Here is a 16,554-nt window from a genome sequence, read left to right on the forward strand (position 1 = left end):
TGGTTTTGCTTAGAGGGATCTAGGAATGTTTTTCAGAGGAGGAGGAATTCAAGTTGGGCTTCATTGGGCAAAAGGGTGGGTGGGTAGGAGCGAGGGGACATAGAGAGGGAGCTGTCGGTGAAAACAGGGGTAAGCGTGGGGTGGTGGGGCCAGGAGGCAGGTGAGGGAGAGGGAAGCAGAGGTTGGGGTGACAAGAGGGAAGGGAAGTTAGCACGGATGGACTCTGAGCTACACGGTTCCGAGCACAGTTCACGGACTCACGGAGTCCTCCCCAATAACCCTATGTGGCAGCTACGGCTGGAATACCCCCTTGAACAGACAGGGAAACGGAGGCACAGAGATGGTAAGGAACTCGGCAGAGCCTCCGTTAATAAAAGGCAGTGGGAATCCGCCCCCCGTGTTCTCGGCCCCGATCACTCTGCCTCTCGCCTTGGTGGAAGGGTGGTGCATCAGCAGGCCGGACTGCTGGAACAGAGACGGGCGGCTTAGCCGTGTGCTGGCCCACAGGTCTGGAGGCTGGAAGTCCAAGATCAAGAGGTGATCAAGTCTTGGCCAGCCATCTTCTCCCTGTGTCCTCACGAGGACTTTCCTGTGTGCGCTCAGCCCTGGCGACTCTTTGTGCCCAAAAGTCCTCTTCTTACTAAGGACACCAGTCAGACTGGATGAGGGCCCATGCTGAAAGGCCCCATCTCCAAATACAGTCGTATTCTGAGGCATGAAGAAGGGTACGGGCTCCAACACGTGCGTTTGGAGATATGTTTCAGCCCCTAAGAAGCGGGGAGGCGCGGTCCGGGGCTCTGAACGGCAGAGTGGGGCTCCTGCGTGTGGCTGGCGGGGCCGCCGCGCCGGGTCCCCGTCTCTGCGCGGCTCTCCGGCTGCGGCGAGCTTTCCCTTCACTGTGACGCACACGCCTCTCCTTGCGGTGGCTTCTCTTGTGGCAGAGCACGGGCTCTAGTGTACAAAGGCTCCATGGTTGTGGCACACGGGCTCAGGGTCTCCATGGCGTGTGGAATCGTCCTGGATAATCAAACCCATGTCTCCTGCATTGGCAGGTCGATTCTTAACCACTGGACCACCAGGGAAGCCCGGTGTCTGCATTTTCGTCTTTGGTTGGGGAGCTCAGGAAGGTCTGGCTGTACTTTGGAAGGGTCGCTGCAGCAGCTGCGTGGAGGATGGAGGGGGGTCGTGGCTCTTGAGTTTGGCTGCACGTCAGAATCACCGAAGAAGTGAAAGTTAAGTCACTCAGTTGTGTCCGACTCTTTGCGACCCCATGAACTGTAGCCCACCAGGCTCCTCTGTCCATGGAATTCTCCAGGCAAGAATACTGGAGTGGGTTGCCATTCCTTCTCCAGGGGATCTTCCCAACCCAGGGATTGAACCCAGGTCTCCTGCATGGCAGGAGAATTCTTCACCATCTGAGCCACCAGAGAAGCCCCAGAATACTGAAGTGGGTAGCCTTTCCCTTCTCCAGGGGATCTTCCCAACCCAGGGATCAAACCCAGGTCACCTGCATTGCATGTGGATTCTTTACCAACTGAGCTACCAGGGAAGCTCAGAACCACCTAAGGACTTTAAAAAGCCCAGTGTCCCTGCTGTACCCCAGATCCACCAAATCCTACTGGATGGGGTGCAATCCGGGTGTCCATAACTTGCGAAGCTTTCAAGTGGTTCTGATGTGCAGCCAAGAGTGAGGAACACACCACGAAAGGGAAGCTTGCCCGGAAACAAGGCGCCTGGTGTGGAAAGGGAGTGAGATTCAGAAACTAGATCTGTCCAGGCACATGCTGGATGAGGGTGGCCACAACCGCTGAACCGAATGCAGCCCAAGGCAGGTCACTCAGGGCACTTGTCCAAGGAGACGTGATGGCCATGACCACAGAATGCCATCCTCTGAGGCCGTCCACACGCCGGAGTCCAGAAAACCTCCAATGCTTCGTTCCTGGAGACCACACTGCCACCACCTGACTCCAGCGGCAGGGCCAGAGCTTGAAAGGTCACTCTGCTTGATGCCCTCATTTTATGGATGGGACAGTGGAGTCAGAGACGGATGAAGATCAGGAATAAAACTTCTGCCATCAGGAATAACTTTTTGCTCTTGCTGTCTTGGCAAATGCAGACTCACCAGGAAATCGTGAGCTTGTAAAAGAGTGGGTCTGAGAGTGGTCCATAACTGTGGCTCTCCCAGTCCATTCCCAGATAGCCCCGTTGAGAGGAGACTCCTGTCCTTGGAGCCAGAGAATGCTGGGGGCCGTTGGCAACCAGGCTGGGTCAAGGCAGCTGGTCCCAGGTTGACCAGTCCCAGGGAAACTCCAGCCCAGAGGCAGCTCTGGACACCAGACCAGATCAGGGCAGTCCACGGACAGGTGGGAACTTCTCATCACGATGGAACTTTCTTCCCAAGGGTCTAAGAACAGCCTGGTCCCCTGCGGTCTCTCCTAACTTGGCCAACTGACCCCGCCAGAACACAAGAGACCACTTGAGCCCATGGCGTCTCTTGCTCATTTGTCAGCACAGCAGAGAGGCACCCAGGCCCCTGCTTCCATGGGGCTTCCATTCTAGCGGAGGGGAGACAGAAAACCAAACACAGAGTCAACGCATAGTATTCAGGACGGTGTAAGACTGATGGGTAGTAAGTCTCACGATAAGAAGCTCGTTGCCTGGTCCAGGGTCTCCTGTGGATGTGTCCTTTCAACAGTGGTGCCTCCCCAGACACAGCTGATGCACCGTTCTAAGCCACAGGCAGCGGGGAGACTGGACACTGGTGAGGGGGTTTTCCTTTCCCTCCAGCCTTGCTGGGCAGGAAGCAGTGAGCCTGTGGAACAACAGGGTGGAAACAGAACTGGTCACCCTGGACACTCCCTAAGCAAGGCACTCTGGGTGACACCCAGGTAGAGAGTAGGTTCCACCTCCAGTTTCTAAGCTGACAGGGAGGACGTGGTGTCACGCAATACTAAATACAAAGGCAGCTACCATTACTATTACTTCATGCTTGTTGGTCTTCAGGGGACAGGACCCAGCTCCCAAGAAGCTCACAGTCTAAGAAGGGAGTGTCTGTCTGTCTGTCGGCCTCCATCCACTCAGTTTATGTGCAACAAGTGACTGGGGTTCACCAGAGCGCTCAGACATGGCGGGTGAGTGGAGCTGGCCAAGGCAGCAGAGAAAGCAGGGGTGGAGGCGGGCAAACAGCTGGGTGACACGTGGTGAGGGCATTCAAGCAGGCCCACCAGTGGCTTCAGCTTCATGCAAGAATCTTGGAGAGAATGGTGATAGAAGTTCTGGTTAGGTGAGGCTCAATAGGCAAAAGGAAGGGCCAGATGCTGGGAATCCATCGAGTAAAGCCTGGGCACCACCTCCCACTGGACGTGCGGGCACACGGAGCCCTGGGAGGAAGACGAAGCTCAGGGAGGTTGACTTGCGCCAACTCCAAGGCAGAGAAAGCCTCCGCATCCATGCCATCTCCCAGCCAGGATGCCACAGTGGGGACCAGTGATGAAAGCAGACCTCTCCATCACGTAATTTGAAAGTCAGATGAGACGGTTTTCCAGAGAGTGAGCTGGAAACTCACTGGGGCATCAGAAGCCTGGACTTCTGTTTAGGGTTAGCGTGGTGATCCCAAAGATGGCTGAAAGACCTAGAAAGAATATTAGACCACAAGGCGGCAGATCAGCCTGGGACTTCACCTCTTCAAGCATCAGCGTCTCCTCCCGGAAGCCAGAGTGACCATAGCCCCTACCCCTGAAACCCGTTTTGATGTCAGAAACCTGGAAGGTTTTTAGGTTAACAGCAGCCACCTAATGATGGTCTTGTCAGCAGATCAGAAAGGAAGGCCCTGGTTTGGGGAAGGCTGAACACAAATGGGCAAATAGGTGGGACTAGGAGATCCAACCAGTCCATCCTAAAGGAGATCAGTCCTGGGTGTTACTGAAGGACTGATGTTGAACCTGAAACGCCAATACTTTGGCCACCTGATGCGAAGAGCTGACTCCCTTGAAAAGACCCTGATGCTGGGAAAGATTGAAGGTGGAGGTGAAGGGGACGACAGAGGATGAGATGGTTGGATGGCCTCACCGACTCAATGGACATGGGTTTGGGTGGACTCCGGGAGTTGGTGATGGACAGGGAGGGCTGCAGCCCATGGGGTCACAAAGAGCCGGACTCAACTGAGCGACTGAACTGACCTGAACTGAAGCAAGGAGAGAGCTGGGCCAGGTGAGGGCCTCACATGGGCAGGAGAAGGAAGCAGCACCAAGGGGGCCTCACAGATCAAATGCGAGATTAAGGACGTCATCCCAGGAGCACTGGGACACCCCTGGACAATTTTAAGCAAAAATAGTTGCATGCATGTGTGTGTTCTAACATTTACTTATTTATTTGGCTGCCTCTGGTCTTCACTGCGTCATGCAGGAGTTTTCACTGCTGGGTCTGGACTCTCTAGTTGCAGTGCCTGGGCTCCGGAGTGCACTAGCTCAGTAGTTGCAACATGTGGGCTTAGTTGCTCCGAAGCATGTGAGATCTCAGTTCCTCAAGGGATCGAACCCACATTCCTACATTTCAAGGTGGATTCTTAACTACTAGACCACTGGGGCAGTCCCAAGTTGTTGGGTTCTCAAAATAACTCTCTGCCTGTGGTATGCAGAAGAGGCTGGAAGACAGGAAGCGGGGAGCAGGTACCAGGTAGAAGACTGGTGAGTCTTTATGGAAGGAGCAGGAGAAAGCCATCAGCCCTCAGGGCCTTTGCACCTGCTGTCCCTGGGGCTTAGATAGCGCTCACCCTTAAGCCTTGCATGCCGACCCTCCATGCCCTCTGATCTTCTGCCACCTGTTGCCTCTTCAGAGAAGCCACGTGCTCCAACTCTGGCCCTCTGGCACACCCAGCCTATTTCAGCCACCACCGGCTACAACGATTCTGAGATGAGTCTGCTCCTCCTCCTCCTCCTCCTGCAAGCTTCAGGAGCACGGGTGCCTCGTCTGCTGGGGTTCTGCTGAGCCCAGTCTCATCACCTGGATCTGTATTCCTCAGCCAAAATTCCCCAGGAAGGAGCAGCAGGAGAGGAGCTGTCTGCTAGAAATCGCAGGCAGGCTGGTCTCACAGGTGGTGTCCTGAGCCTTTGATACAGCGGTCGGGAGGGGTTGGGGAGGGAGAGGACAGACAGATGTCCTTCTGCCCCTTGAGGATGGGGCGTGGGTGGGGAAGGTTCTTGCCAGAGATCACACCAGTGGAGGATTCAGACTGTGGGGTCCTTCCCATGGGGGCCTCAGGACTCCAAGGTAATGCCCCAGAGAGGAGGCGGAGGGGGTCTTCTGGCTGTGCCTCTGCTGCTGGGGCCGGGGGGTCAGTGAGCAGGGCAGAGGTTCCCAGGCCCAAAGATCCAGATTATGAGAAGCACAGGGAGGCAGGAGGGAATTAACCTCCCATCTTCAAGCGTGCTGGGGGCGGCTGCTCGGGAGACGGTACGGGGAGGGGGGGAAGCACCCCCTAGGGACACACATTCCTTAGCCAAGCCGCATGGTTGCTTTAAAAAAAACAATGAGCTTCTGGCATGTTTGGGGGCCGAACGTTCCAGTCTCTGCTGGCAAGAGAACACAAGGCCGCAGAACGCAGGGATGAGAAATAAAGGACCCAGTGACTCAATGCCTGTGTGACAGGTTTATTGTGGTGCGCCGCCTGGGCCTGCCAACCAAGTCCACAGATGTGACATTTGAAAGCCGCATGCATTCCACTGGCTCTGTTGGCCTCCCCGCTGCCAACCAGCCGTGTGAAATCCGGGGCAGCTTCTCCCCCTCTGCTAGGAGAGCTGCTGAGGCTGGGCCCCGGGGCCCCGGTGTCCCTGCACGTTTAGAGAGCATGGGAAGGTGTCAGGAAAAAAAAAAAAGCTGCTGGCTTCAACACGGGTGGGCCTCCCGCTGACACAGAGGGGCCCCGCTCTGCACACACGTGAATGAGGCAGTCTGACAGTTTTCGGGGAAGCTGTCCAAGCTCTTCTCTCTGAAATCCCCATCTGCAAAAGCATGTTTTCTGAAAAGTCTTAAAATGCACACAGTCTATGCGCTGCCTGAGCTGAATGCAAGAAAGCAGGAAGTCAGTTAAATGCATTCCGTGATTCTCACCAACCAGGCACAAATGCCTCTTCTCCCAGCAACGGTAACAACGAGGCTAACATCTACCGGGAGCTTAATATCTGCCAGGTGCTACTGTGATCTTTCCATCTGGACATGAGGAAACTGAAGCACAAAGAGGGTTAAGTAATCTGCCTGTGACCACACAACCCGTAAGAGGCAGAGCTGGGATTCGAATACTTGGCGCTGACCTGCCATCTTGTACTGCTTCCTAGCCTCTAAAAGGGCCCAGGATACAGTTATGTGGCTTCCCCATGCTCCCCTCTATCTCCCCAGAGGAAAACAAAACGTTCCAGGGAATTCCCTGATGGTGCAGTGGTTAGGGTGGCTCAATGGTAGAGAACCCACCTGCCAATGCAGGAGATGTGTGTTCGATCCCTGGGTAGGGAAGATTCCCTCAAGAAGGAAACCCACTCCAGTATTCTAGCCTAAGAAATCCCATGGACAGAGGAGCATCGCGGGCTATAGTCCATGGGGTCGCAAAAGAGTCGGACATGACTTAGTGACTAAACAATTACAACTAGTGGTTAGGACTCAGCGCTTTCATTGCTGTGGACTGTTCCAATCCCTGTTTGGGGAACTAAGCTCCCCTAAGCCGCACAGCGCAGCCCAGAGAAAAGGAAAGGTAAGAAAAGCAAGTTTTCCAAAATTTTAAAAGAAATGGATCCAAACATTACACTAGTATTGTAGATGAGTTGTGTTATCATATACGGCAGCCAAGGAAGGAAAATTGAGAAGCTAGGCTGGGCACAGAGCAAGGAGGGCAAGGCTGTCTTTGGAAAATCCGCCTGCAGTTGGGGTGAGAAGGACTAAAGGGTGAGGAGGCCAGCGGCGTCTCGAGTCTACGTGTTGAAGGGGTTCGAACCCTTCCCTCCCAGGGAGCCCCAGCCGTGGGAGGAACACACGAGGGGAAGGGGAACTGGTTCTCCATCCTTGCACAGAGGCAGCCCCTGATGAGGAGGAGGCGGGCGGCCCTGAGGCCCTGGCAGAGATGGGGCTCCTTTCTCAAAAGCACGTGAGAGAGGAGCAGACGGCGAATCCGGGAGCTGCCTCTGAGAATGTCACTGCAGCTCCCGGACCCTCAGTGCCCTCAGACACAAACTGCAGGCTGGATGCCCAGTGCTCTCCAAGATTCCAACTTTACCGACTAATCTACCTGCCACCACCCTGGCCCTTTCCTGTGAGGGGAACCTGGACTGCAACGGAGTGGACTGGTGTGCATGAAAGCTCGGGGCAGGGGCCGATGGGGGAAGGACAGCCTGGGCCTTGTAAGGGGCGTCACGTCACGCGGTACTGAGTGGCACAGCACCCTCCATGAACAACGGCAGCCCCTCCTCCTGGGTCTGTTAGGAGAAGCTGCATCTAGAAGATGCTCTGTCTCATTTTTAAAAGCACTATGAGGGTAACAGGCAGGAAGGCCAGAGGTTCCCACGTGGCAGGCGGTAATAAACTGCACGTGGCAGACGTTTGTTTTTTTCTCCCCCTTCTCTATACAAGATGAAAAGAGGCTTCTTTTAATTCTGTGTTAAGGACACCTGGTTCCGCCTTGAGCTAACCAATGTTTGTTTCTTATGGAAATGTTTTTCTTAAGCTATGTTAATGAAACTATGTATTTGCTTTGCAATTTGCCTTTCTTCAAAATGGTTCTGCCTAACTTTTTTTTTCTTTTCTCAAACCTTGGGCTGCTAATGGCTCAACAAACCAGTATTCCTGTCAATTGTTTTATGGCTAGGGTGGGGGATGACACATCTCGTGCCATCCTATCTCAAAACTGCTCATTGTGGAGGGGCCTGGTGAAACTCCCTCAGCCTTGAGGTTTCTCTCTTATCTGATTAATAGCTTTCTAACAGACATAAAACACCTTGCTAAAAACTAGCAAGGGGGCACTCTTTCTGTCCCCTTCTAAGCTTTCCCTATCTCTATTACACTTTAACAAAACTTTGCTGCACAAAAAGCTCCAAGTGGTCAAGCCTCATCTCTGACCCTGGATCAAAATCCTCTCCTCCAGAGGCCATGAATCCTGGCGCAGCACACGGCTCGCAGCAGCAACCTTTCAACATGATGGGCTGGGTCAAAAGGAAGGGACACTTCCTCTTTTGAGGCTTTGACACTTTGTGCCAAGCAGATGTGGGAATAGCAGCCGTCAGCCTCTGCCAGAATCTTTGATAAAGTTATACTTGTCTTCTTGTTGGTGGTACTGTGACCAAGCTACTGATATGGGCATTTAACTTATCTGTAAATCACGGTCTCTCTGTGTCTGTCACACACACACACACATCCAGCCTGTTGACAACATAAAATAACACTGCTGCTGCTGCTAAGGCGCTTCAGTCGTGTGCGACTCCGTGCGACCCCATAGACGGCAGCCCACCAGGCTCCCCCGTCCCTGGGATTCTCCAGGCAAGAACACTGGAGTGGGTTGCCATTTCCTTCTCCAATGCATGAGAGTGAAAAGTGAAAGTGAAGTCGCTCAGTTGTGTCCGACTCTTAGTGACCCCATGGACTGCAGCCTACCAGGCTCCTCTGTCCATGGGATTCTCCAGACAAGGGTACTGGAGTGGGGTGCCACTGCCTTCTCCAAAATAACATTGTAGCATGCTTAACAGGAAAGTTGTAAGGACACAACAATTTTATGGCTGATTCTCATCTTCTATAAATAATACAAATTTTTGTGACTCAAGTTATATTATCTTTAAAAAAAAAATGCCTGAGTTTTCAATTTAAAGAACAGAACCTTCTTAAGAGGCAATGGAAACTTCTGAAATGGAATTGCCACACACCCAGGAAAACATTCTGGAAGTCTGCTTTTTATGTGTGGCGTTTTCTTAAAGGCCCAACAGAGGCCTGGCTGCAATGAAATATTCACATAGAGCTATCGTGATTCTTGACTTTATTATGTTTCTTTATCCCACCAGATCCAAAATATCAGACATTTCTAAGAAAGGGCTATTTTTCTGGACAGTTTTGGAACCGCTGGCATTTCATGTGGTTTCCATAAAAAATTCTCTTGGGTATTTTGGGAATGAAAAAGAATGAATAGGATTAATTTATCACTTTGCTAGAGGGGAAAATGAATATTCACTTTCCTTCAGAAGTGATTTTCACTCTGCCGGGAAGCAGGACTGACTACGTGTCAGGCCTGTTCCCCAGCTGAGACCGGGGTTGGCACGAGACCGGGCAATGCCCCAGCATCCCTGGTCCTCAGCCTCCTTCACCGACCACTGATGGAACGGCTTCAGGAACAGCCCCTGCCAAGGAGACTTGCTCTGGGGAAGCTCACACCTAAAAGAAGGGAAGGCAGACACAGCACGTTCTCCTCTCCAGTGGGGATGGACTGTATGAGGAGACCCTGAAGTCAGCGCTTTCCTGTTTCCCTAATCCCCAGACCTGGCCATCCAACAGGCATTCTTGAGCACCTACCCTACAGCATGCCCAGCTGTATGAGTGTTCTAGGTTGACTCACAGGCAACGGCTGTTTTATAGGTAAGAAGAACACTGGCAAATGTTTCATATGGGAACCGCTGCAAGGGGCTTCCTAAACTAGGGGAGCAGGTTTCTTCCGGTGGCGCCCGACAAGGTAGTTCTTGCTGTTGTTCAGTCATTAAGTCATGTCTGACTCTGTGACCCCATGGGCTAACGCAGGCCAGGCTTCCCTGTCCTTCACCATCTCCCGGAGTTCGCTCAGACTCATGCCCATTGAGTCGATGAGGCTGTCTAACCATCTCATCCTCTCAACCAGAGAAGAACTCACCAAGCATTCGTCTGTTCACCCACTAACAGGGAACGTGAGCTGGGTCTAGACCGCTGTGAGACAGGTTAGTTTTACCCTACCAATGATGTGCTGTTGCCATAGTAATCCTGCTCAGTTTGAGAGGAACTGCAGAGGACCAGTTACCACTTGCTAGGGGATCTGGGCCTGCCCATTTTTCTCCTGGATCAGGGAGGACATGCAATGACATAAAGCTCTGTAACTTTACAAGGGAATGAATCCTTCAGACTGGCTTCTCCCAGACATCGTTTTAAGCAGAGGCAGCCTGGAGTGTGGGCCACGTGGCCGCCTTCAGCCCTCTGTGGGTTCTGCTCTGCATAGCAGAGGCAGCCAGACATAGAAAAGCAAGTCAGAACTGCAAAATGAAGGCCCTCTCATGTGTCCATGTGCCTCTGGGGCAAAACTGTATCCAGAGTTCAGTCCTAAAAATAAATATTCACCCAGAGCAACCAGGGGAATATTGCCCACAGCAACCAGAGGGATGAGAGAGACCAGGCTTTCTCAACCCTGGTACTGGTGACATGGGACCATGTTCACTGTGGGGGGGTCATCCTGTGCATTGCAGGATCTTCAGCAGCAACCCCAGCCTCTACCCACCAGAGGCTGCAATCTTCCTTCCTTCTGGTTGAGAAGCCCAGGGTCAGAAGGACACTACGATCAAATGCAAACTGCATGATCTGTGCGGGGGAAAGAGCAAGGTTCCTGGGGACAAACCTGTGTCAACACAGCATAAAAGGGTTGATTTACAGACAGGGGGATGGAGAGAAAGAGTTGTGGAGAGTATTATCGTGGATTACCCACCTTGACAATTTCATCTCTGCTAGCCAAAACTCAAAGCTGGAAACACTGACTTATATGGGTGAAGGGGGCAGGGTGGGGGGTGGGAGCAGGTGGTCCTGGACAAGAGACAGGGCTTTGCTGACCAAGGGGGTGGGCTGGGGGCAGTGACGGGGATCTCTCCCTGCACCTTGGGGCCCCGTGTGACACTTCTGCCTCAAACAGCGCCTTCTCTTCCCAGCTTCATCCGGCTCCCTCTCATCCTTAGGTCTCCCTCCTTTCTGGCAGCGTTTCCTGCTCTCTCCCTCTGCAGCTGCCCTTCCCACCCGCTGGCTTTGGCTGTCCTCCTCAGGGTCCCCTGGCATCCGCTAGCTCTCCTGGCACGGACTGCATCAGCTTCTCTCTCTCACACACCCCTCGTGCGTTCATGTACATACATGTATGCAGCAGTTTGGCTTTCTGCTTGCTCCTCCCATTAGAGAGTGAACTCCATGAGGACAGGGGCCCAGTCTCCACTGATGGAGCAGCACGCTCTGCCCCAGAACCCAAAGCAGCGTCCACACCTGGTGAGTCTCTCCCCGCAACTACGTGCTGGACTGATGAAGGCACTCACGTTCCCACTGAATGGCAGGGGCCCAATAAGCGAGGTTCCTGAACGGAATCAAGCTCATGGTCTGTCGTAGCCAACAGTTTCATCAGGGTGTACACCGGGCTGTTTCTGCAAATTCAACTGGAGTGTGCAAGGCAGATGGAGGTGGCAAACAACAGCATGGAGGATGTGGACGTTTCGGTGTTTACTTGCATCTGTCTGTCAGCAGACCCTTTTGTGATGCACCTTTCGGGCAAACGTGTGGCGCTCTGAGCCACGTCGCTCGCCTGTCAATGCACAATGGCACACACTGAAAGCCCGACGAGAAAGTTGAGCACAAAGTTGAATCGCCGTCTTTTCCTTCCTATTTTTGGCCACACCGTGCAGTGTGCAGGATCTTAGTGCCTTGACCAGAGGTCGAACCCCTGCCCCTTGCAGTGGCAGCGTGACGTCTTAACCACTGGACCACCAGGAAAATCCCAGGAGTTCTATTCTTCAACATCAGTATTAGGAAGGGCACCTGTCTGCATGATGATCAGGGAGAGGCGGGTAGCAGGGTAAGAGTGAGGGTCCCCATGGCATCTGTGTCATAATGGACACGTGGGCAGCAGGCCACCTCTTAGGTCTAGTCTGGCTGGTTCCCCATCACCACTGCCACCTTCCAACATCAAGAACACAGAGACATTTCCGTCTAACTTTTATATGAAGAATTTAATTATCTATACACATAACTAATTCAAAAGGTTGTATTACAGTTGTTAAAGCCGCAGGTTTATATATTTATATATTTTACATTCATATCCATGAAAATACTGACGTGCCAGTGAACGAGGCGGTGTCCTCGTTCTCGGCACCGTGAGTGGAGAAGGACCACTACCAATGGCCAGCACAGAGTCCCCAAGGGGACAGACGCAACACAGGAGATCGCTACTGTTAAAAAGCCATTAGTAGAACTGCTAGGTTGTGCTTGAGGCTCCCTGCCCCCCCGCCCAGTTTTCTGTGCTGTCAGCAACGGCGTTTTTATTGAGAGCTTCCAACTAGTGTTTAAAAGACACACATGGCTTCAGCTACAACATCCAACACATCAACGGACCATGAGCTCCATTTCATATTAACCTGTAGAAATTCCACAGTCTAGTTAAAAAATGTAAACATTGGAAATTAATTGCAGGGAGACTCCTATACATTCTTTCTTGTCAAGAAAATTACTTGTTTGAAATAGGTCATTCCATGAAGTCACTGGAATAAAACTTGGTGTAACAGAGACTAAGGCGAGACTGTAGATACTGTTGACCGTGACAACCTCAAAGGTATCGTCTCTGGATTTATGGTATGAAAATATGCAAAATTAAAAACCCCAAACAGAAAACACCAACTCAACCAGATAAATCTGAGACCGAACAAAAACACACATGCTTTCTCATGGGGCTACAAGGTCACTGTGCAAAATAAAATTAATGCAATATGATTAGAGCATCATACAAGGTAATAGCTTTTGCCATGGAAAGAACTAATTTCATATGTACAGGATGTATTATTACATGCTCAGCAAGGTACATCTGATACACACAAACAAGCACAAAACACCTTCTGTTTAATTGGCCTCCTTCTACACGTCTTTAAAACAGATATACTGAACTCCTCTGTACTTCCACAGTAGGGGTCAATAACCCAAACTACACAATTTAGTTGATAACACTGGACAAAATGAAAAACAAAAAATACATCAAGTCTCAGATTTATGGACATTTGGAACATTTTTTTTAATAGCACATGCAGCATTCCTTGATAGTGGGTCTTTTTGCAAAACCAAAATAGCAAAGAAGTCTTTCATTTTTTTTTTTTATTAAAAGGCTAAAAGATTTATTGAAAGATAATTTGAAAACTATTGAAAGCACCTGTGCAAAGGTGGGGGGAAGTCAATTTGAGTCACTAGGAAAGCCACAAAAGGACCCACTACCCTGTGTATTTTTGTAATTTTTTGCTTCTATCTCTGCAAGTAATAACTCAACATTGTCATCACATGCAACTAAGGTAAAATGAGGTAAACTGCTCTGCAGTGAGTTCTTCTACTCAGAAGGCAGTAGGTGATCATGCTGGAAGTCACATGATCAAGGCTGCATCTCCCATCATCCCTCGGGGCAGTGATATGGGATAGTGGGTCTCTTTGAGGACTTTCAAGCCTGAGGGGGGGGTGGACAACATATGATTCCTAGAAAAAGGAGGAAAACAACACATAAGCAAAACAAAACAATGAGCAAAATTCAAGCTAGGAAAATGAGTCAGGCAAGTAAAACAGCATGGTGCCAAAATGATTAAAAAGGAAAAAAAGAAAAAGGGGGAGGGGAGGGAGGGGGCATGCTACAGAAGGAATGAGTTTTAAAACCAAAACAAAAACCAACAAAACGAAAACCCCACGAGATAAAAGTCTTGCATTACAAGGAAGGTCTTCAAAGAGACTGTTACGAATGCAGCAATGGTCTAGCTAAGTTCTGCAAACAAAGCTCGGCAGAATCAGAGCAATGCTGCATGTTTCACCGTGAGACGCCAGAGAGGAGAGGCAACCGGGCGGCCGGGGCACTTACATTGCTGGCTGGGGTCCGTGTCCGTGGTCAGCTTCACGTAGTTGGACGGGAAGAGCCCCACCTGCCCGTGGACTTCGCCCTTCCACCAGTCGGGGTCCTCCTTGTTGAGGACGTTGATGACCTGGCCCTTGCTGAAGGCCAGCTCGTCGTCGTTCTGCGCCGTGTAGTCGTACATCCCGATCACCTGGCACACTGCGGAAGACAGGCCCAGTGAGCGGGCGGGGGCGTGGGCTGCCTGAGCGCCTCCGGGCCTCCCATGTCCCGTCCCCGGCCTTGCCCGCAGAGGGCAGAGCTGCCTGGAGGGCGCTGAGGGCTTTGTGAAGTGTGGGCAGTGGAGGGAGCCGGAGGACTGGGGGCCAAGACAACAGCAGACACGGCAGGCCTCGCCTTTAGTTCCCATCCCGTGTTCCGCTGTCCGCAGAAAACGGGCATAGATAAGGGAGAGCTACCAGGGAACCATTTCTGTTTGAGGGCGGTGATGTTCCTTCAGGATCTGACTCAGAATGTTAGCCCATCTGCACACGCAGCTCTGGACCATGGGGACTCGAATCCAGCTCTTTTTTTTCTTTTCTGATTTTTTGTTGGATTGTTTTTTGTTGTCTGTTTTTTAAGGTGGAAGGTGATTACCAGCTGACCTCCAAAAAGTTCAACTCTTGTGCTCAGCTGTGTCCGACTCTTTGAGACCCCGTGGACTGTGGCCTGTCAGACTCCTCTGTCTATGGGATTTTACAGGCCACAACGCTGGAGTGGGTTGCCATTTCCTTCTCCACGGGATCTTCCCGACCCAGGGATCGAACCCACGTCTCCTGTCTCTTGCATCTCCTGCACTGGCAGGCAGATTCTTTACCACCAGCGCCACTTGGGAAGCTCTTAGTGAAAAGGAAAACCAGTGCCTTATTCTGCTGTACTTTTGTATCTCAAAATCCTATCTCCAAGAAGCAATTTCCACATTCAAGGACAATTCTCCTTTTCTCATTTTCCCGCAAACCTACAAGAGGTTACACTGTTTTTATTCCCTGGCATTTTTACACTTTAGAGAAGTCTGCCTAGTTAGGTGTTACCCTTATTCATCTTTCCTGACCAACCTGTACACAGGCTCAGGCTTTAATGATGTTCCAGCCAATCCCATCCCCTCGGCAAACAATTTCTGTGGGTTTTAACCAACCTGATGAAGGGCATGCCACTGGGCCTCCCCAGGGGAGAGGAGACCCAGCGGGCACCACACCCCTCTGCCCATAGGAGGCCACGGCTCAAGCATAGGGGCCCAGCTGGGGTCAGGAATCAGTCACAAAGTTGGCCAATCCTTTCATTTCTTGCAAAGGCTGCCAAGTTTTGATCTGATTTCATCGGGGATGTACAGCACAGACATTTAGGCACAAGGTACTGGAAGGAAAAGCCTGTGTTTGTCTGTGTTTTCCACAAATACCACCCATGATTCCATTAATGGCTTAAAGAACCAAAGCAGAAGTCAGCTTCCCTAACCTCACCCTCTCGCACATTACTGAAGCATCTAATTTGGTCTCTTCAATCAGAAGACAGCCAACCATCTCAGCTGCAGGGCCCTCTGTTCCCTCTTGGTCCTTTTAGGAGGGCGTGTATAACATCCTGCCCATTAAGCGAAGCCCCTCTGTTCACAGGAAATGTCACAGGGGAGCTATTTCGGTCTTTACTGAGCAGCGTATGACAACCAGCAGACCCCTGTGGCCTCTCGGCTCAATCTCCTGACCTATTTAGACCCCGGCCATTTATTTTTAGGAGGTCCTTTTTGTCTCCCCCCACCCCCTCCACCACTGCCCCAGCCCAAATCCCAATTTAAATAGTTGGAAGGAAACCAAGAGAAAAATCTGGCTTCAATAGCACAGCATTCAGAGCCCCTTTAGGAAACCAGTTCCAACAAGGACTCTGTTGTACCCAGCACAGCAAAGCTGCTTAGATATTTGTTCCTTTTGAAAAACATATTCCATATCACATTCGTGGGGTATCAGCACCCCCAAGTACAAGAGGCAGTTACAGCCGATATGAAAGACAGCCTCCACCACTCCACGAGAGAATTGAGTGGGAGGGCTACCAGGAAGCACAGACCATTTTCCGAGCAGAGTGTAAACTGCTCACCTGCTGGGAATGCCGTTGGCTTCGGTGGGTCTGTTGGAGTGATTTTGCTCGTCCCAGGGCTTAAAAGTTTGACGTAATTAGCAGGAAACCAGCCTATTTGGCGCTTTTTCCCACGTGCCTAATAATAAAAAAAAATATATTAAAATGTTTCAAAGGTTCATCTTCTTTCATGGCGTAGTTTGCTTCCGAACATGGTGCGCTTATGCCAAGCTTACGCATAACTAAAACCGAATAACATCAATAGAATCTATGGATTACTATACTACAAAACGAAAACACTGTAGCTGAAATTCAAATTGCGGCAGCTGCTGGTCAGCAAAGCCCAGAATGTTCCCACGCAGGTTCAATGGTGTGGGTCACAGTCAGAGGACAGTGTCGCACTTAACAGAACACCCTGCTCACTGAACAGCTCTCAGATGGCAGTTTCAGGTCGGGCAGAGATTATGGTTTATGCCAATGGTATATATGAATTTTAGGAATAATAATAATAATAATGGCAGCAACATGTACTGGGAGCTTCTTATGAGCTAGGCCTGTGTTAAACATCTATTATATATGTACCTACACAACAATTCCAGAAGAATAATACTACTACAATTTCCATT

General features: G+C 51.1%; 1 protein-coding gene across 6 annotated transcripts in view; it reads right to left on the bottom strand.

Annotated features, from left to right (window-relative positions):
• ITSN1 (intersectin 1) overlaps positions 1-16,554 on the bottom strand; it is a 256,074-nt gene that overhangs the window by 49,307 nt on the left and 190,213 nt on the right. For all 6 annotated transcript variants that reach the window (XM_088835638.1, XM_088835656.1, XM_088835648.1 and 3 more), the window contains 2 exons: positions 15,950-16,067; positions 13,838-14,029 (listed from right to left, as the gene is read on the bottom strand). In XM_088835638.1, the coding sequence (XP_088691764.1) occupies positions 13,838-14,029; positions 15,950-16,067 (310 nt within the window). The remainder of the gene's footprint in view (positions 1-13,837; positions 14,030-15,949; positions 16,068-16,554) is intronic.

The sequence above is a fragment of the Moschus berezovskii genome, chromosome 1 (genome assembly GCF_049115385.1).
Source record: "Moschus berezovskii isolate FMDL1 chromosome 1, NW_MosBer_1.0, whole genome shotgun sequence".
NCBI classification, from domain to species: Eukaryota; Metazoa; Chordata; class Mammalia; order Artiodactyla; family Moschidae; genus Moschus; species Moschus berezovskii.